Source organism: Muscardinus avellanarius (genome assembly GCF_963383645.1).
Source record: "Muscardinus avellanarius genome assembly, chromosome: X".
In the NCBI taxonomy this organism is placed as follows: Eukaryota; Metazoa; Chordata; class Mammalia; order Rodentia; family Gliridae; genus Muscardinus; species Muscardinus avellanarius.
Window position 1 is genome coordinate 126319326 of NC_137792.1, and position 21060 is coordinate 126340385.

General features: G+C 39.4%; 1 protein-coding gene across 2 annotated transcripts in view; it reads left to right on the plus strand.

Annotated features, from left to right (window-relative positions):
• The window catches only part of DIAPH2 (diaphanous related formin 2), a gene marked incomplete at both ends in the record, with an annotated part of 850504 nt that overhangs the window by 40289 nt on the left and 789155 nt on the right, over positions 1-21060 (plus strand). For both annotated transcript variants that reach the window (XM_080719289.1, XM_080719290.1), the window contains 2 exons: positions 13446-13478; positions 16827-17003. In XM_080719289.1, the coding sequence (XP_080575415.1) occupies positions 13446-13478; positions 16827-17003 (210 nt within the window). The remainder of the gene's footprint in view (positions 1-13445; positions 13479-16826; positions 17004-21060) is intronic.

Genomic DNA, 21060 nt, shown 5'->3' on the forward strand with positions numbered 1-21060 from the left:
AAAAAAGGCTGGATGTGGAGCTCAGCAGTTGAATATCCCTGGGTTTAATCTCCAGTTACCACTAAACAGCAACAACAATAACAGCAACAACAAAGATATGAGATGTAAAGACTAGAAAGCTTATTATACTCATGACATCATTGCATCCTGATTCCCCCATCTAATTCCATCGAGCAAGACTTGAAGTCCTACCTTTTTGCTGGGAATCCAGTGAAGCGAGGCTCCTGTTTGACAGTGTAAGGTCCAAGAGAATGAACTCTTCATTACTGGCTGTCTCCAGAGTTTATGTTGAAGTTGTCAAGGCCGGGAGGGATTAAGTCAGTATATTAATTCTGGATATTGCCGGAACTAAATTTAGGAAGATAAAAGCAGAAACGGGGAAGATTTTTAATCTTTGTCTTAAGATTTATTTTATATGATGGAAAAATCTAATTACCTTGATGTGCAATTTAAATAAATAGAAGAAATGCAAATCCGAACTAAAAATTCATCTTTTAGAAATCATCAGTACTTATTTCATACATTTATTTTTTTCACAGAGATACTATGGGCAAAGCTTCTGGCATGTGCCCATGAGAGACTGTGTTTTTTGCTCGCTGACTGTTTTGCATTTTACAGTTGGCTAGTCAAGTGCTGACTAATGAATGCCCTAAAAGGTCTGTGTCAGAAAATAAATTCAACAGCTTCTATACCCAAGCAACCTGGGAGGCAGGTCACCTTTTTGAGGTATAGCTCTTTCTTGAAATCGAAAAGTAAACTATGTAAAGGATCTAAGATCTCAGGTCACAATGTTTCCTTGGTTGTCAACAAAGAGAACTATAGGTAGGCTGGGTGCTTCCATGCTGGTAGGCCTCACCGCACCATAGTACTGTGTTTGTTGTTTGTATGCTCTTAACTGTCAGGGTGATGTTGCGTACAGGCTGGTAACATCATACAAAATGGCTCTGATTCATTTTTGTGTGCCTCCCTTTACTAATAAAAGATGGGGATAATAATAATACGTCCTGGGCTGGCTGTGGAGGTACGTTAATTCAATCAAAGCAAAGCACTAGAAATAGAGCCTGGCACATAGTAGGTGCTCACTGAATCTTGATTGATAGTACTCATAGTGACAGTCTCTCTGTAAGTCTAGCCTTTCCCCCTTGTTTCCATTTTAGTATACAAATTATACAGTAACACCATTCCCTGCTAAATATTCAATTCCATAATTTGGCAATTACAGAGATACTCCTTCATTCATTTCCCTTGTCCTTCCTTCCTTCTCCTTTTTGTTTTCTGCTTCCTTCCCAGGGGAATTCTCCCTCCGAACTCCACCCCCAGCCATTTTTCTTTATTTTTTATTTTGAAACAGGGCCTCGCTAAGTAGCTGAGGCTGGCTTCGAACCTGCGTGATCCTCCTGTCTCAGCCTCCCAAGTGCCTGGATTCCAAACGTGCGCCACCATGCCCAGCCTATTTTTTAATTTTTTATGTTTTGGTACTGGGAATGGAACCCAGGGGCATTCTCCCTCCGAGCTTCCCCCGGTCCTACTTTTTATTCTTTTTTTATTTTTCGAAACAGGGTCTCACTGAGTTGTGAAGGGCCTCGCTAAGTAGCTGAGGCTGTCTGCGGTCCTCTGGTCTCTGCCTCCTGAATTCTGGGATTATAAGCGTGGGCCACTGCGCCTGGCTTCACCTTGCTCTCTTTTGATTGAGGCAGGCAGGGTGTGATAGTGTACACTTTGTAATCCCAGTATTTAAGAGGCTGAGATGGGGATTACTGGTTAGATGACAGTGTCCAATAAGTTAATGAGATTCTATTTCAATTTTATTAAGTAAAATTTAAAAAGGGCTGAGGCTGAGAGAGTAACTCAGAGGTAGAGTACCCATGGGTTCAAACCTCAGTACCACACATATGCATATGTGTACACATACATGCACATACAAATCTTTATACCTCTGACCTACGTCCGTAGCCCTTTTGATTTTTTAAATTTTCAGACAGGGTCTCGCTCAGTTGCTGAAGGTTTTGCCAAGTTGCTGAGGCCACAAACCTGTAATCTTCTTGTCTCAGCCTACCAAGTACTAGGATTATAGGTGTGTGCCAGTGCTCTCAGTATTTTTTTTTAAAGAAGAATATTCTAATCGTCTATTTTGATCTGTGCATGTGTAAGTGTCTATTCATTATGCTAGTTCTGGAGTTACCTGTAATTTTTCAGGCATGGGGACGCTCAGCTCATTTTTAAAAATGCCATAACTGATACAGTGATTATATACAGCGTATAGGACTTCAGGAACCAAGTATAGTTGTTGATGTATTTGTAGCTTTTATTCCTGCTCAGTTCAAATAAATGAGTTTTCATTAGGAAAAACATAGAAGAAATATGAGGTCTATATGAGTGAATATTGATACAATTATTGCTTTATTTAAAATCATAATAAAAATACAAACTACCTACTAATTCATTATGAAAATGGTTACAAAGCACAGCGGCATAAATGGCATTCTTTTAAAATTTTTTATATTGACAGAATTCCTGTCACAATCTCAGGAAGAAATTTCTTATCCAAATTAAAACTAAGTACAAAATATTATTTAAGAGTTTCCGGGGGACAAATGCTTTTAATGGAGTTGTCAATACTCAGCCCATTTTGGGAGAAATGAAGCTGACGAAATTGAATAACTTTTAGTTAGTAGATTCTCTTCAAAAACTTTTATAACTTTTCTGAAAATCAAAATTTTGGCTCCCATGTAATATTTTGCCTAGGCTTTTAAATATTTGTTTTATTTAGTTGTCTTAAAAGTTCTTCCCATGTGAGTCCAAATGGATGTTTTTGCTTTCCATGGGCTCGGAGTTGTCTACTTTCAATTTTGAAACAATTTTTTAGGAGTTACATCTCTGAATATGTGTTTTCCAAGAGCTCCAAATCTGCTGTACCAATGACCTTTTAGTGATAGCTCGTTCCCGAATGGAGAATTGTTTGCCAACTCAGTAACACTAGTTAAAAGCACTGATGGTGAAATTAACTTAAATTGTTGGTTGAGTTTTATGTATTTTTTTTCCTGCAAAAAGTATGTTATAATAATACCTTATTCACCGTGTGGGTATAATTTTCAGTTTTAGGTGATTTATACTTTTGAAATTTTAAAGGAGTGAATCACTTTGTTTTGTCAGATTAATTTTGTAGCTACATCAGAAACCTAAATGATGCGTTTATTTATAAAAGCTACTTGAAGTAGATATATGGCAAGTCATTGTGAGGTGAAGTATCTCCCGAGTGATAATCATAGCCATTTAGAGGTTATTTGTGTGTTGTAAAGATAGTAATCACAACAACAGATATTTAAATTACTCTATTTAATACAAACAGCAATCATATGTCTGGGTACATTGCTTCAATAACAAGAGTAATTTTAAACAAAATTACATGTACTCACTGTTTTCTGCGTTCCTATTGCTACTCTGAGTCCTTGTCTCACAACTGGGATCATTCTCTCTGTCCTCTTCCTCCCCCCAGCCCCAGTTCCATTAAGCATCCCAGATTTGAGTTCTTTATGGTAGAAGCAATATAAAAACCCGAGGGCACTGGGGACCTAGACCTTACTACGTCAAATTTGCAGTATAGGCGGGAGAGGTGATTTTGACAGGTAACTGTAATTTGGTAATTGAAATGTGTTGCAAAAGGGAGGAGTTCAGAAATCATGGGAGACTGTAACAGAACAAACATAACCTTAGCTAAGAGCAGATATGTCGGATAGGAGATGGTAGATAAAGAAGAAAGAGGGAGCTGGGCCCAGTGCGCCTATTATCTCAGCGCTTGGGAGGTGGACAGAATTGCGAGTTGGAGGACAGCCTTAGCAACTGAGATCATGTTTCAAAATTTAAAAAAGAAGAGAAAAGAAACAAGAAGAAGGGAGGGAGGGCGGGCTAGGTTGGGAGGACTTGCTGTATACAGAGTAAAGGGTGAGCTGGCAAGACCAAGATTAAAAAATGCTTCGGCTTTAACCTGCATTGTTACAGTGATAAAGACCCTTGCAAGCAGATTTCAGAAGTTTTCCAGCTCGGGGTCTAATCAGACGTAAATGTGAACCCCAGCTCTGTCATTATTACCTTTGTGGCTTTAAGCCAGTCTTATTGACTGTAAACATCGATTCCCTTATGTATGACATAGGACAGTATATTTCTATACCTAGGATTGTGAGGATTTGAACAAAGAGCTGTGTGTAAAGCTCTTAGCATAGTGCTCTGGACATAATAAATGCTCAGGAAATGGTAGCTGTTATTTAGGTAGAATAGACCAAATTCGCTCATCTCTGTGAGCCTTTCCTTAAGCCTTTGTTGGCTTCGCCAATCATTCCTGAATAGTACAAGTTCACAACCTTTTTTGAAATTCCAAGTTCAGAACTTTGAAAACGGATATAGAATTTGGCCACCAACCCTGACCTACTTGAGGTTGTTTCTAGTCTTTCTCCTGTTTAGTGGAATGTTCATGATTCACTGTTACTTGTGAATGTATTTGAGGCAGTGTGGTAGCCCAGATCTTGCTTGGGTGTGTTTTGTAATATATGATGATACACATAATGTATTTCTTTAACAAATAAAGACCATTCTGAATTCTGAAATACAACTGGCTTCAAGAGTACCCAAAGCCTGGTTTCTTTCTTGTGTCTCTCTGGGAATGGAAAGATCGTGAGGACCCCCAGTGGTTTTTAACCTTAGTCTTGACTACTCCTCGTGATTTTTTAATTCTTTATTTTGAAACAGGCTCTCACTAAGTTGCAGAGGGCCTCAATAAGTAGCTGAGGCTGTTGGCAAAGCACAGTCCTCCTGTCTCAGCCTCCCAAATGCTGGGATTACAAGCGTGCACCAACACACCTGGCTACAGTTCAGCATTTAATTATTTGTTTTTTATGAGGTTAGGTTCTTCTCTGGTTGGATTGTAAAACCTTTCAGGGAAGAATCTTATCTTAAGCTTCTACTAGCCATAAAGTGTTGGCTGATACTTGATTGATATTTGCTTGATTCATTTGTCTTTTTTAAAAACAGAGAAGGTAGAAATGTATGTATTGAATATTGAGCTCTACTCCTTTTTGTGTCTAAAGGCATCTGCTATGTGCTGAGTATAGCGTTTGATTTCAAACATTTGTGTTGATATAAAACTAGATTTATTTTTCATTCTTTTTTGTGGTACTGAGGATGGACCAGGGGCATTCTACCTCTGAGCTACACCCCCAGCTTTATTTTTATACTTTATTTTGAAACAGGGTCTCCCTGAGTTGCAAAAGGCCCCACTAAGTACCTAAGGCTGGCCACGAATGAAAGGATCCTCCTTTCTCAGCCTCCCAAATGCTGGGACTACAAGCTTGTGCCACCACTCCTGGCTCTTTTTTTTTTTTTTAAATTATAGACTAAGAAAAAAAGAACTTTCATATCCAAATCATTTTCCGACTTGAAATGGTTTAGTACAAACCAAACAAACATTATTTCTACTACGTGTAAAAATCTGGATTATTCCTGCTATTGTTTTTGCTTAATTCAGGTATTGAGTAACTTCCTCCAGTTCATTAGTATAAACCTTTTTGAAGACCTGAGCAGCAAACATACATTTCCGGAACCATTTGCTCTTCTTCCAGAAATTGATCGTGCTTAATAAACAGAGAGACTGCTGGATTCCCCCACCTCAGTCAACTCTTGGGGCACTTCAAGTTGAGGCTCATGGCCAGACAGTTTCCTTAAGATTGAGCGTATTTTGTTATGAGGAACTAACAAAATTAATCCGGGGAAGTAACAGTCTTGCTTCTTAAAAACCGAAGCCCTGCACTTTGACACCATCATTGATCTCTTGTACATGAATATTTTGTTCTTTGTAAATTGAAAGGACATCCTGAGGAAAGAACTCCGGTGGGTTAAAGTTGGAGAATTTGGAATTGACACTCTTTCTGAGATGGCATGCTTATGGTTACAAATATAAAAAGGCATTCCTTTACTAAACTGCTGAGATGGACAGTTTGCGATGTTAGCGATAGCAACACAAGGTGGGAAACTGGACCTTACTGTCTGTAACGTCTTCATCTTCTTACCTAGTAGGCTTTTGAGCTTTGAGGGTAGGGCCTTGTCTCTTTGAATCCCCATTGCCTAGTGCACTGCTGACTGATCTAGCATCATTTTGTAAGTGCTAATGGTGATAGAGGAAAATACCGTGTAGAATGATGTATGGGTGTTTGCAGATGACCCTTACTGCTGGAAAGGAGATAAAAATGTTTGGGGGTAATTTTAAATATAGGCAGTAAATATTTCAATGATCATAAAAGCCAAAATTTGTTGTCCTCCTGTCATTTTTGAAGCAAGCCTTTATGTTGAGCTCACTTCTAAAAATCATATTATGGCTAGTTTTCTTGGTGAAATAAACAGGAGTGAGAGACGCTCAACTAACACAATCTCTTTATGGTAAGGTATTTGAATGCCAGCACAGAGTGTTCAGCTCGGTGGTTGGATGGCCTTGAATTTTCCTGATGGTTCTTATTGGGTTTTAATGTTTAGAGTATCCTATATGGGGAAGTGGGGAAAGGGAAGTGGGGAGGGAGTGGAGGGGAAGCCCACTAAGAGCTGAGTGTATGTATTTCACTATCACTGTGAACTGCATTATGGTGTGAGACTATAATGCACCAACAAAAGTATTAAAAATGATAAGTGAGGGGATGGGAGGGGAGAAGAAGGAAACTCTCTAAAGCACAGGATGTACTTCAACATATCGAAGTCAACCACTAAGCCAAGCATGGGAGGGAGGGATGGGGAGGGAATGGGGTGGGAACTGGGTAGGGGTTAAATTGTTGATATGTCCATGTATGTACACACAAGCTTTTTGCCCCAATATGATGTATGAATACAATGCACCATTAAAACAATTTAAAAATTTTTGAAAAAATAAAACTCTATCATCATATATGACAAAAAGCTAGCATAAACATAATGTTCAGAATACAGGGTCTTGGAAGATGAAAGGCAGGCCTTTGAATAGTGACTGCTTCCTTCTCTTACTACCACTGATCTGAATAATTACTGGGCAAGGATATCCTCATGAGAAATCAAACCCTGGATCAATGGTTGATGTTGATCACCTCTGTCAAGGTCTTTCTAAGTTGGAAAGTATTTGTTGGCTCTAATAGAGTACTGCTTTATCATAAATCACAACTCTCAGAATCTTTTATTGTGATTGGTCCTTTTTCTCTCTAATCTTTACCTAAACTGTAGCTTCCTTCAGGAAGGAACATGCGTACCTTGTTCAGCATTGTGCTCCTAGTGCCCAGCATGGAACAGGTGCATTGTAGATGCTCAAATATTTGTCCAATGAGTCCTAGTGCTCTTGCCCTTCTTGGAGAGCAAGAAAACTAAAAGCCTGGTGAATAATTGACGCTTCTTTGTGGTAATGGCCCACTTATTGATTTTCTTTAAGAGAGAAGAAAATTACCAAATAGTGTGACTAAGTTTTTGAGTTGGTAGTTGAGAGTTTTGAATTATATGCAATTTAGTTGTCCAATTTCTCTGGTACTAGAGTAATTGCAAGATGTTTATAAAGCATTGTATTACCATGTAACATTAGCCATAAGAGAGTTGAATCTTTACATCTTGCTGTTTTTGTTAATTTCTGCCTGATTGAGAAAATTAAAACTTAATTTTCTTGCAATAATGATCTCTTGCATTGCAATCAGAACTACAGCATTAGAGTTTATAAGTTAGTCAGCCATTTCTCTTATTCTTAAGGGGTTGAGGCTCCAGAGTGATTCTTTTATAATTATACAATACTCATACAATACTGTACTAAGTTATATTTAATATAGCTGATCATAAATGAAGTTTAATAAACTCCGATTGCTTGACTAATACACAATCTGATTGCTTTTTCAGAGTTGATTTTAATGAAAATCTATGGTCACTATACTTCCTGGTGTAAGCTGCCCTCGTTGTAATGACCATTATCATTAGATTTGCATAATAAAAACTTGCTAAAATGACTTTAATCAGTGCTTTTAATTCAAGAGTGTGAATCTGATAAAGAATTTTTGGATCACTTTTGTCTTTTGGTTTTTAAAAATTTTTTAACTCCATAGTAGCTCTAGAGTTTGTATGCAAGGGTAAAATCCATTTATGTTGACTTCTGTATGGTATAAGAGAGAAACGTATACACCTATATCAAAATTGAAATAAGTTTGAAAGAGTATCCCTGAAGAATATAATTTTAAATTAAAATGAGTTTCTAAAAAAATGTATTAGTTTGTGGTGCAGGGTATTGGGCCCAGGGGCTCACCGTGCCAGGCGAGCATTCTACCACACAACTATACCCTGACCCTCAAAACATATTTTAATACAACCATTTTTCAAATATGTTTTAAAGGTCAGTTCACATAAAAAGACTGCTTTAGTCTTGTCAAAAAGAAGCTCTTTTGTTACAATTCTGTGAACTTTTTCTTTTTGGTGGTGTTTTTGTTATTGTGATGGAGTCCTTCTAAGTCTTTCTTTTTTGAATAATATTTAAAGTAAATTTGGGGCAATCAATTTTTAAATTGTGGATCATTTAATTATAATGTATACAATGATACCAGTGCAATTTTAGTGTACAGTGGCCAAAAAATGATCAGTTTTTTTTTTTTTTTTTTTGGTGGTACTGGGGTTCCTGGAAGCCCTTCTACCTCCAGGCTACACTCCCAGACCTATTTTATACCTTTATTTGGAAACAGGGTCTCCTAAGCCAGCATGGCTGGCTTCGAACCTGCGTGATGCCCCTGTCTCCGCCTCTCAAGCGTGGGGATTACAAGCCCGTGCCACCACGCCCGGCCCAAAATGACCAGTTCTGAAACATTTTCCTTATATCTGTTTGACAGTTTTGTTTTTCAGTCAAGCACATTTGTCTTTTTTCCCAAAGAGTTATAAAGATGAATTCTAAGTGATGTTATTATATTTATGGAATATGATACAAATAAATAATTAAGGCAGATTTTAAATGAGGGAAGTGTATGAGAAAGACCCATATTAGATCAAATATGCATAGTTATACAGTACAGTTTGTAGTTGAATCGAATTGATAAATCAAGAAATCAAGAGCACAATTTCTCCTGATGGTTCTCTATCACAAGTAATTGAGATAGTTTTTAAATGAGTCAAGTTTTCTATCTGCCTTGGTGTGCTGTACCCCGCTCATAAATGTCTATTAGGAAGAAAATTCTCTAGGAATTCACAAAAAGCATAATCCTCTTCCAGTATATATATTTTTTGACCAGAGTTTCACATTTGTTTTATGGATAGCCAAATTTTAAATTCGAAGGAAGCTCTAGAAATGGAAATTTACCTCGCAAAATGAGCATTCCCAGGAGAGACAAATAGGACATCATGGAGTGAGCACTGGGAAATGGGTTTCCAGTTTTGATTTCTATAAGGAAAGAAGAAGACAGTATTCGGGGGCCGAGTCATATAGGACTTTGGATGCCTGATTCAGGAGATCTGACTTTATAGCTTATCAAGAGGCATGGAATGTTATGGCTGGGAATATGATAGCCTTTCATGATGTTTATTGAGCTTCAAGGTTCCAGGCACTGCTCTAGGCATTAAGGGTACATCTCCAAAGCAAACATCCCGGACCTGGTAGAGTTCACATTCTTACTGGGAAAAACAGACCAACATTAATATTGAAGTGATTTAGAGATTATATTTGCTATGTCAAGTCCTGTTGGCACAAAGGAAAAGTCGAGCAAGGGAAAGCAGGTCAGAAGGGCCAAGAATGAGTGCAAGGGGCCCAAGTTTCTGTTTGAAACAGGGTGGACAGAATGGGCCTCACTGAGCAAAGCCTTGCAGGGGACCAGGGAGTAAGCATATGGCTGTGGGAGGAGTCAGCCTCCGTGGCTTATTTATTACCTTACCGGGGAGCAGGGAGGTGGTTAGTGTGACGACCTAGAAGGATCAAGGAAGTGAGGTCAGAGGACCTGAGGAGTGTGCTGAGCCATTGTATAACAACCTTGACTTACACTGGAATGGAAAATAGCCAGTGCCCAGTTTCCAGACGGGTCGCGACACACTCTTACCTTGGTTGTCATAGTATCCCCGTGTCTGTTGTGTTCACAATGAACTGTAAGAAAGCAAAGGTGGACAAATTAGTAGGACAGTAGGACAAATTAGGAAGCAGCTCCAGAACAGTAGGTGAGGGTTGATGCTAGCTTGAACTGGTTTTTGTGGATTGCTGCACTATTGCCTTGGGACTGGATAGCTGGCTGCTTGGCTACAGAGAATGAAAGAGAGGGAGGAGGTCAAGATGACATGAAAATCTTAAACCTAGACACGTGAGATGCAGGTGCAACATCAACATAAACGTTACTCTCATTTGTGAAATGTGAGGCTTTGAGCAGATTACTTCAAATTTCACTCAACTCTAATAGTCAGTGCTAGTTGGCTTAATGTGGGCAAGAAGTGTGTTAATTCCAAAAGAAGAGAATAGTGGGGGATACAGATAAACAGCTAAGTCTCTTTCCCTAAGACCAAATGGAATATCGCCACAATATTTTTCTGTTGTTTTTCCTTGTGTTTGTCTCCCATGATTAAACTGCCAACATGAATTCGATTGAGATACAGATTTGAAGCAGTTCTGACATTTGTATACTTTGACTTAGGAAATTTGACTAAAGCAAATTATATTTTCCTTTAATTTATATTCTTGCTTTGGAGACACCGATGTGTTTCCAATCTTGAGTTTGCAACCCCCAAAGATGGGAAGAAAATGAAGTCAGAGGTTGCTGGAAGGAACTATATAATCAGTCTAAAAAATCCAGGTGGACAAGCACACATCTGGATGGTGGCAGGGTTGCTTCGTGCACCTTTGATACTTTGCCACTTCTTCCTCTGATTTTGTATTGCAAGAAATCAGAGGCTTGTCATTGTGCATAACATTTTCTGTCACCCTCTAGAAACACTAAAGAGGAAGTGGCTGGTAGAGGGAGTCCTAGGGTGAATTCATCTTTCTCAAAATGGCTTCAGTTCTGATATAAGTAACCCCCCCCCCTTCTTTTCTTTTTCCGTGTCAGCAAAGATTGATTGGGGTTTGTGATAGGAACTTAGTATATAGAGATTAGAAGTTCAGATCGCTGAGGGAATCGAAGGATTAAAAGTAAGGAAAGAGCTATACATATAATAGTGTTTTTGTTCCAGCCAATTCAGGGAAAGATAATCTTTAATGGTGCAGATTTGGTGGTATTTGAAGAAAATTTCCCAAGATCCTAAAACCAAGCAGTTCTCACTTAAAATTCATATTGGGATCCTCCTCACCATTCGGGAACACTGTATTCTTAGTTAAAAGGGTTGTGAAATTTCATGACCCCGTTAGTACAAATTATTCAACGTTTTTGGTAAGAAATGCATGTATGAAATATGGCAGAATGGTTATATTTAATCCCTAACTAGTAGTTTAAAAAAACCTGGTTCTGGATGCTGGTAATCCCAGCATTTGGGAGACTGGGACAGAGGATCACTTCTTGGACAGCCTCAGCTACTTAGGCCCTTTGCAACTCAGTGAGACCCTGTTTCAAAATAAAGAATAAAAAATAGAGTTGGGGGTGTAGCTCGGAGGTAGGATGCCTCTGGGCTACATCCCCCAGTATCTCAGAAAAAAAAAAAGGTTCTTTCCTAATGACATCTCTTAGTTGACACTTTAACATGTAGTTATGTGCCATAGAAAGAAATTTACCCAAAACAGCATCAAATATATGATGATGGTCCCCTAAGGTTCTATCACCCAGTGATATCGTAGCCGTGTTAGTTCCTGTAAGTACATTCTATGATGTTTGTAGAATGAAGTCGCTTCATGTGCATTTCACAGAACAAATTCCCATCATTAGGAGGCTCATGACTATTTATTACAAATAAGAACTATGCTTCACACTGAAACGCTATCATGTATTGAAGATTCTTCTGAATCCTGGAAGATTACTAAGCGATTAGGCCTTGCTTTATTTTTGTTGTGATATGGTTCTCTAAGCAGTTGTGCCCATATATGTTATGTGGTGGTTTTCTTCAACCCTGTAATCTATTAGCTAGGATACAGGATTTCCAGTGTAGTATTGGAAGTAGGAAACTGCATTAAAAAATTCTTGGGAGATTTTGAGAAATTGGCATATGTTAACAGAATCACAGAATTTGATGCTGCTTTAGACTATTTGTAAAGTGGTCCTTTATTATTTTTTGTGATACTATAGATTAAACTCAAAGAATATAAAATATTCTGTCAATGAGTTCTACCCCTAGACTTTATCCATATATCCATCTATGTACCTGTCTGTCTACTATGTATTTATCATTTATCCATCCATCCTCGAAATGAACCTAGTGCCATTCTACCTCCAGGCCGTACCCTAGCCTTTGTTGTTGTTGTTGTTGTTATTATTATTATTATTATTATTATTATTTATTTTGAAACCAGGTCTCGCTAATTTGCTGAGGATCTAGCTACATCGCTGAGGCTAGCTTTGAATCTGCTGTCCTCCTGTTTTGGCCTCCCCGATGTTGGGATTATAGGCGTGTGCCACCATGCCTGGTTTTTAATAGTGCCCTTTAAATATCCATCAGCTGTAGCTGGGTGTGGTGGCACACGCCTATAATCTCAATATATGGGAGGCAGAAACAGGAGGATAGAAAGTTTGAGGCCAACCTTAGCAAATTGGTGAGACCCTCTTTCAAAATTATAACCTAAGACAGGTGTGGTGGTGCATGACTGTAATTCCAGTACTTGGGAGACTAACACAGAAGGATCACAGGTTCGAGGACAACCGTAGCAACTTGGTGAGGCCCTCGGCAACCTAGTGAGATCCTGTTTGAAAATAAAAAATAAAATCGGGGAAGTGTGGTTTGGAGGTAGAATGCTTCTGAGTCCAATCCTCAGTACTACTTCCACCAAAAAAAAAAGGACTAGGGTGTGGCTCAGAGTTAGAATGCCCCTGGGTTTAATCTAGAGCACCTAAGTAAATAAATGAATAAATATTCATCAGATTTCACACTGAGGCCAAACTGTTTTTATTACATTTCATTACTATTAAATGTGACATTTTCTCTATTGTATAATACAAAAAATCTGGGTGTCTTTAAAATGATTTTTCATTTCCAAACTTTGAAGAAATTTCTTTGGGCATATTATTTTGCTATATCTCTTTTCAAGTTTGAATCTTGATAGTAATATCTGATCTAGATCTGGCTTTGGGATCTTGGGAGGCAGAAGTAAAAACAAATAGATACCCTTCTCTGTAACCAAACCGAACCTTCATTTTTAATATATAAGCAGTTTTTTCTTTTCTAAAATATTTATCGTTTATATAGTAAACTTTCTAACTACAGATTATAAGATGAAAATGAGAACCTTTCAATTATTATATTGTTTTATCTATGAATTTCTTTTATCTGACTGGTTTTTCTTTTTTTTCTTTTGCTTTTAATAGAACATTCAAATAAAAACTTTGGCAGATGATGTGGTAAGGTGGTCTCAGCAGCATGATATTATATTACTTATGCATGTTGCTTTTTATTAACGTGGTTGGACATTAAAGCATTGACATATGTAATACATAAAATATATTTATACAAAGTATTGTAGGATGGAATAATCGTCAATAAAGTGACTTCTCATTTTTGAATATTAACATAAACCGTTGTGTAAACTTCCAGCAAAATTTTGATATCCTTATATTTCATAACCCAAAATTTAAAAAATTCTTTACATAAATCTAGACTCTGGAAACACAGATGTTTCCTTTTTCAGTAGCTAAACAAATTGTGAATATGTTAAGCATGAATATTGGAGGAAATTAATTTCAAACAAAGTTCACTATGTTCGTCAGATACATAGTTCTAAATTTCAAACCCTTTTATGATGTCAGGCAGAGTGTATCATAGACTTATTAAAAACCATGGGCTCAAAACTCAAAGCTGCCCTTTTATAGCTAAACGTAAAATACTGGTACACAGCGCAAAGCAAAGCCCTATGTGCTGCCTGTGTGCAAATAAGTAGAACGGTGTTAGTAGTCTAAGGAGATGCAAGTGTGTAGTTTGACTTCATTTCCTTACCAAGATACAGCTGAAACCAAAAGCCACTTTTTAGCTACAAATGAAGATCAGATATTTTGGTTAGTAGCTGCTGCTCAGCAGAAATGTCCTGTGAACCTGAACATTAGGTGGTAGGAAAAAAATGGAGAAGTGGTAGTTTGCAGGCCAGTTGCATATATAAATGCTTTCCTGTCCACCGTACGTTTTAGTTCAGTGTGACTACTGGATATGCACTCAGCTTATTTGGGATTACTTAATTTTCTTTCTTGAGGTTTGTGAAGACTATATATCTAAACCAACTTGATTTCCCTCAGAGATTTAAGACACAATTTGAGAATGTCATTCAAAAATAATTCCTAGTTTTCATATGAAGACTGAGCTAGAGACCAGAATTTACTTTTTGTCTGAAATGAGGGAGTTGGTTCAGATGATTTTTTATGGTTCTTCCCAGCTCTCAAATGTTGTGGTTTATATAATCTCTTTGTAAGCAACCATGTCCTCAAATCATTTTTGTAATCCTCAATAAGCTGCTTAAAACTGCTCATATTTCTTTCAAAGGACACCTTTTAGCTAAAAAAGGTGTTCTTTGAATCAATAAAATAAAAGATACCTTCTTTCGTTGGAGGTCACGCGCTCTTACATAAGCTGCGGTAATAGAGTCTGCGAAGCATTTTGTATTGTCGAGGTCATTTAGAAGGACTCTGGTGACCGGCAGCGAGCGCGCACTGCCGCCGGATCTAACACGCATGCATGCTTAACGTGAGCCCATGTGTGCGTGTGCTTTCTAACCAAGGCCAGAAGAAAACTGAGCCGCATTCGGTTTCATGCACGTTACTAATTCGTGATGCCCGATGTTTGCCAGTGTAGAATTGAATGGCTTGTTTGCGTGCCGCTGAAGGAGTGAACGCACTTTGTGTGAAAGACATGCTAAGTATTAGAGATTGTTTATGTGGCGAGTGGTGCAAAGTCAATATTCATAAAATATGGAATTTTTAATAATAGCATTTGTAGGAAAGATCCTTCTGTTTATGTTCCGTTCCCAGTAAGTGATGATTTTCTTTTTGTTTGGCTCATTATTTGCCCTACTTTATTATTTATTTATTTATTTATTTATTTATTTTTCTTTTTTGTGGTACTCGATATGGGACCCGGGACATTCTGCTTCCAATCCTCACCCCCAGCCCTATTTTTTTTTAATTCTTTATTTTGAAACAGAGTCTCACTTATTTGCAAAGGGCCTAAGTATTAGGTGAGGCTGGCTGTGAACCCCGGATCCTCCTGTCTCAGCCTCCCAAATGCTAGGATTACAAGTGTGCGCCACCACACCCGGCTATTCTACTTTAATTAGAGAAGAAAAAGTGGGGGGTACTAATGATAATAATAATAACAACCATAATAAATAGTAAAGCCCAGTAAACATACTTTGTTTGGAATTTTTGGGTGATACTAAGGATTGCATACAGGGCATTCTACCCCTGAGCTACAAACCCAACCCTGTTTATTTTTATTTTGAAATGGGGTCTTGCTAAGTTGCTGAGGCTGGCTAAGTTACTACACGTGTACTTTGAACCTTCGAGCCTCCCAAGTACTGGGATTTCAGGAGTGTGCCCCAGCTCCCAGGTTAAGCACTGTATTTAAATCTCACAATACCACTATTCCTATTTTAGAGAAGAGAAAATAGTTATAAGCCAGGAAAGTTTCATAGGGTTCCTCGGCCAGTAAATGGCAGTCTGGGTTCCAACTCAGTCTGGTTTTAGAGTCTGAACCACTCTACTCAACTGTTACAGTTTCATTATTCATATGTACTTGTCACAATTTTTATCATTTTTTGCAATACTGGAGATTGAACACAGGGGCTTGCATATGTTACGCAAATGGTCTTCCACAGAGTTACATCCTTAGTCTAGCTTTTGCAGTTTAAAAAAGAGAAACATTACCCTAATTTCCCTTTAGAGTTGGCTATCAGAGTACTCTTTATTTTCTTTCTCTTTTTTTCATAGTTTTTTTTTTTTTTGTGGTACTGGGGATGGAACCTAGGGGCATTGTACCTTTGAGCTATAACTCCAGCCCTATGTTTTATTCTTTTTTTCCTGTGGTACTAGGGGTGGAACCCAGGGGTTTTCTACCTCCATGCTACACCTCCAGACCTATTTTATATTTTATTTGGAAACACGGTCTCACTAAGTTGCTGAGAACCTCACTAAGCCACTGAGACTGGCTTTGAACCTGAGATCTTCCTGTCTCAGCCTCCCAAGCGCTGGGATTACAAGCGTGTGCCACCACGCCCGGCTCTACTCTTTATTTTTGAAACAGGGTCTCACTGAGTTGCAAAGGGCCTTGCTAAGTGTCTGAGGCTGGCTGCGAACCCAGAGCCTCAGGTCTCTGCCTCCCCAGTGCTGGGATTACAAGCATGCACTACCACGCCCAGCTTTTTTTCATGGTTTTAAAATTGCCACCAAAGTCACAGTATCCCTGAAACAACTACAGGATTTTGATCTGAGACTTCTTTTACCTGCTTACTCTGTAAAACAGAAATGGCAAGGGACTAAGTTTTACTTTTGAGGAATACTTTTCACCCTCAGACTTCTGAAGGCTGAAGAGGTACTTCAAGGTTGCAGAAGAGTACAATCTCTAACGGGAGCTTGCTGCTTAAAATAGCATTTTGTCAAGAGACAATAATAATATATATTATTCTAAGTACCATTTTGATGTTTCGATTCTTCATGATCATGGTTCTCAGTCCTTTTCTTAGGACTTTTTTTTTCTTCTGTTTTCAGCGTGACCGGATTACAAGTTTTAGAAAGTCTACGGTCAAAAAAGAAAAACCTCTTATTCAACATCCTATTGATTCTCAAGTTACAATGAATGAGTTTCCAGCAGCTCAGCCATTATATGATGACCGATCTTTGAATTTGTCAGAAAAGGAAGTGCTGGATCTCTTTGAAAAAATGATGGTAAGTTATCCTTCTAATTTTGTTGTAGTTTTAAAATGGATGCGTCCAGAGTAGCACTGGTTTTGAAGTAGGTGTTCTTACGTGCACTATGTTTATATCGTGTAAAAGACACAAGAAACTTGCTGATAGAAAAAACAATCCCCCAAAAGAGTAAGGTGAAATAAAACTGACATATCCAAGTTTGTCCCCCTTTCTTTCCATTCTCCTCATCCCCTTCTACTACTGTATTGATCCCTCTGAAGAAATAATTCTTACATGTGCAAAAGCATATCTATTACTAAAATTTTCAAATTCCTTGATTTTTTTTCCTGTAGAGAGAAAGAGTATAGAAAAAATGTTTTTTTCTTTCTTTTTTTTTTTTTGTAGTACTGGGGATGAAACCCAGGGATATTCTACTTCTAAGCTAATACCCCTAGCCCTATTTTCTTTTTCTTTTTCTTTTTATATTTTAATTTTTTTGTGGGTCTGGGGATGGAACCCAGGGGCATTTGACCTCTGAGCTACACCTCCTGCCCTATTTTTTATTTTTTATTTTGAAACTGGGTCTCACTGAGTTGCAGAGGGCCTCACTAAATATCTAAGGCTGTCTGCAAACCGTGATCCTCCGGTCTCAGCCTCCCAAATGCTGGGATTCCAAGCGTGCGCCACCACGCCGGCTTATTTTTATTTTGAAATAGGGTCTCACTATATTGATGAGAGTCTTACTACTTGCTGAGGCTGTCCTTGAAACTGCAATCCTCCTCTCTCAGCCTCCAAAGTCCTGGGATTACAATGTGTGCCACCACTCCCAGCTAGAAAAAATCGTTTAAATGGAAGTTCAATTTTACGAAGCAGTCAATTCTACAGGTCATATAAGGCTGTGCTAATTGGTATTCATGTTCGTTATTTCGGTGGCATAGAGAAACAGGTTACATTTCTTAGCATGTTTCTTATGTTTTTTTTTAGCTTGTGGCCTAAATTACTTCTTATGTTAGGTAAGACATGATATTTTAGTTTTTCGGTGGATTGTCGTGGAGGAGAGAAAGGAGGCACTAGGCCACATGACACTGAGAAGAACTGGAGATCCGTCTTTCATTAGTTTTCTCTCACTTGTCAGTATGAATTCTATATAAACAATTTGTGAACATTTGTAGGTGCCCTGTTCTTTCCTCAGTTTCTGGCATTTCCCGATCATGCAGCCTCCCCGCAGTTTACCACTCCTCTCTCCTCTCTTACTTGCCAAAAACAGTGGCAATAGTAACAAACAGAAATATTCCTCGAGACTGTTTCTTAGCACTTTTCATCTTTTTAGGCCTTTTTTCCTCTCTTCGCTAAAACATCATACTTACAACACTCATCTGCGGACCAATTTGGTTGCTCTCTTTTGCAGTATTCCATTCTTTGAAGGTATGGTGCCATTTTCTACTTGATTCTCTTAATTGCGCACCAATTTCTGTGTTTTTTGATTTTGCAGTAACGGTGACATCTGTGTCCTCCGCTGCCCTGCAGCTGCTCCTGCTGTTGTTCAGATGCGTATCACTGTCATGTTATTTCTTGGAGCTAATAAGATATCTTCCTATCTGGTCTCCCTCCCATCCTCCAAAATTTGCCTATGCTAACCTGCTATTGCATTATTATTCATTTTATTTGGGTTCTTGGGATTGAACCCAGGGGCATTCTTCCCCTGAATTATACCCCCAGCCCTTTTTATTTTGAAACAGAGTCTTGCTAAGTTGCTGAGGCTGGCCTTGAACCTGTGATCCTCCTGTCTCAGTCTACCAAGTACTGGGATTACAGGCATGCACAACCATGCCCAGCCGCCCTATTAGTAATTCTGAAATAGATTGCTTTTCCAAACTCCAAGTGGGCCTTATGTTTTTAGTCATTTTATATGTTCATAATTTCCTCCCTCAACAATGTTCCTGTATGACTCTTTCATGTCTCTGCTTCTCCAGCCTTAGAATGCTCTCCATCTTTATTCTCTGCTGATTATTTTCTTGCTTAACTCACTGAGTAAATTGAAGGACTCACAAGAGAACTTGTAAGGCTTCCACGACCACATTTAACTTTGAGGGTCTGCACTCACATCGTCTCTCTTGCTTCCTGTGACCATACATGAACTTTCATATCTCTGGCCTTGGACTCATGTATAAGATCCCACTTTTTTTTCCCTTACCCAATCATTTCTTCAATACTTTTCTATTCTCTTTCTTTATGAATCCCTGTAGCTCATAGTCATGTGGTCCCATCTTCTCTCTCCTTCCTGAAAGAATGAAAATAGCGTTAGGGGGTTTAGGAGGGAGGTAGAAACACCAACCGGGTTATCAGAGACCGCTGCTTTATTCGGACCCGACCCGGCACCCTCCGGGCAGTCAGCCGGCCGTGGGGGGAGAGACCGACGGGCCACGCGTCTGGAGAGTTGGGCATAGTCCTGATCGGCCGGCTGAGTCACGTGGGGGATCGGAGGCACCGCTGTTTTATAGGCACGCCGATTCTCTCGCGACATCTGTAGTCTCATGACCTCTGGAGTCCGTCTTGCGATGTTTGGAGCCTCTGCTTCCAGGTTTCCGCCTCCTGTTCCCATTGCGAGATCACGTGGGGGAGGGGAGGGACCCGAAACATTACCAAGCTGTCCAGGGTAACCTCCCACTCCCACTGCAGCCATACTCCCACCTGCCCACTTCCGAAGGACTCAACCTCTCCTAGCCGAGTAGTCCCCCTATGATGACCCCTGACAGCAGGAAGTAGCTTAAGACTGTTCTCCGCCCATTATCACCAAAAGGCCGGGATGATAAATTGAGTCCCTCCCTACCCCACGTGATCTCACAGCGGGAACAGGAGGCGGAACCCTGGAAGCGAGGGATCATGAGACTCCAGGTGCCTAGAGACTCCAAACACCGTGAGACAGACTCCAGAGGTCGCAAGACTGTAGATGTCGTGAGAGAATCGGCATGCCTGTAAAGCATCCGTGCCTCCGATCCACCACGTGACTCTGCCGCCGATCAGGACTGCTCAACTCTCCAGACGAGTGGCCCATCGGTCTCTTCCCCCATGGCTGGCTGACTCCCCAGACAGTGCCGGGTCGGGTCCGAATAAAGCAGCGGACTCTGGTAATCCAGTTGGTGTTTCTACCTCCCTCCTAAACTCCCTAACGCTATTTTCAACCTTTCACTTCCTACATCTGTTGCCAGTTACTTCTCCATTTATTTACTCTCCTTTGAAACAAAGTTCCTCACAATAGCACTTTCCAATTCTCATCTTTTCGCTTCCTCTCCTGAAGTTCCTTCCTCCAACCAAGCTTCTACCCCACTTCTATTCCACAAAGACTGTTCATATCAGTGTTACCAAAGATCCTCCTGCCACGGAACCCTACGTTCAGTTATCTTCTTAGTCAACCCATCAGCAGTGTTTGATGCACATTTGAAATACTATTTTTCTGTTCAGCATGCATCTGTCTTCAACCTGTAAATGTTGGCGAGTTCCAGGGGTCTGATCAGGATAGTTGGATAGTTCAGGAACTGATCTCTGGAACTCTACACTATCTTCTTTGGTGCTTGCAACCATTTCTGTGGCTTTTGGTTTCTTTTCTGCACATAATTCTCAAATTTATCTTCAGCTTCGTTTTCACATCTGAAATCTAGACTCATACATCTAGCTTTATAATCAACATCTCTCTTTGTATGCTCAACAGACCTCTCAAGATAGCATAGTCACCTGCTGATATTCCTCTCCAAATCCTTTCCTCTAAATATCTTCCTTCCCCTTTACAGTTAACTGTGTAAAGGCTATCTGTTGACTTAGGCCCCCAAAATGTGGAAGTGCCCATTAATGCTCTCTCACCTTCAACATTCAGCTTGTTAGGAAGTTCTATTATCTGTCCCTTCAGAGAAAGGTACTTTCAACACAAGACCATTTCTAACCACCTTCACTGGTACCACCACCCTTTTCAAAGCCTTGCCTGGACTACTGCAGCAATGGCAGGACTGTTGGGACTACCATCCTCCATGGTCTCCTTACCTCCATCAGTTACCTTCTAGACTATATTGTCAACACAGAAAAACATTAATCATCTGGGCAT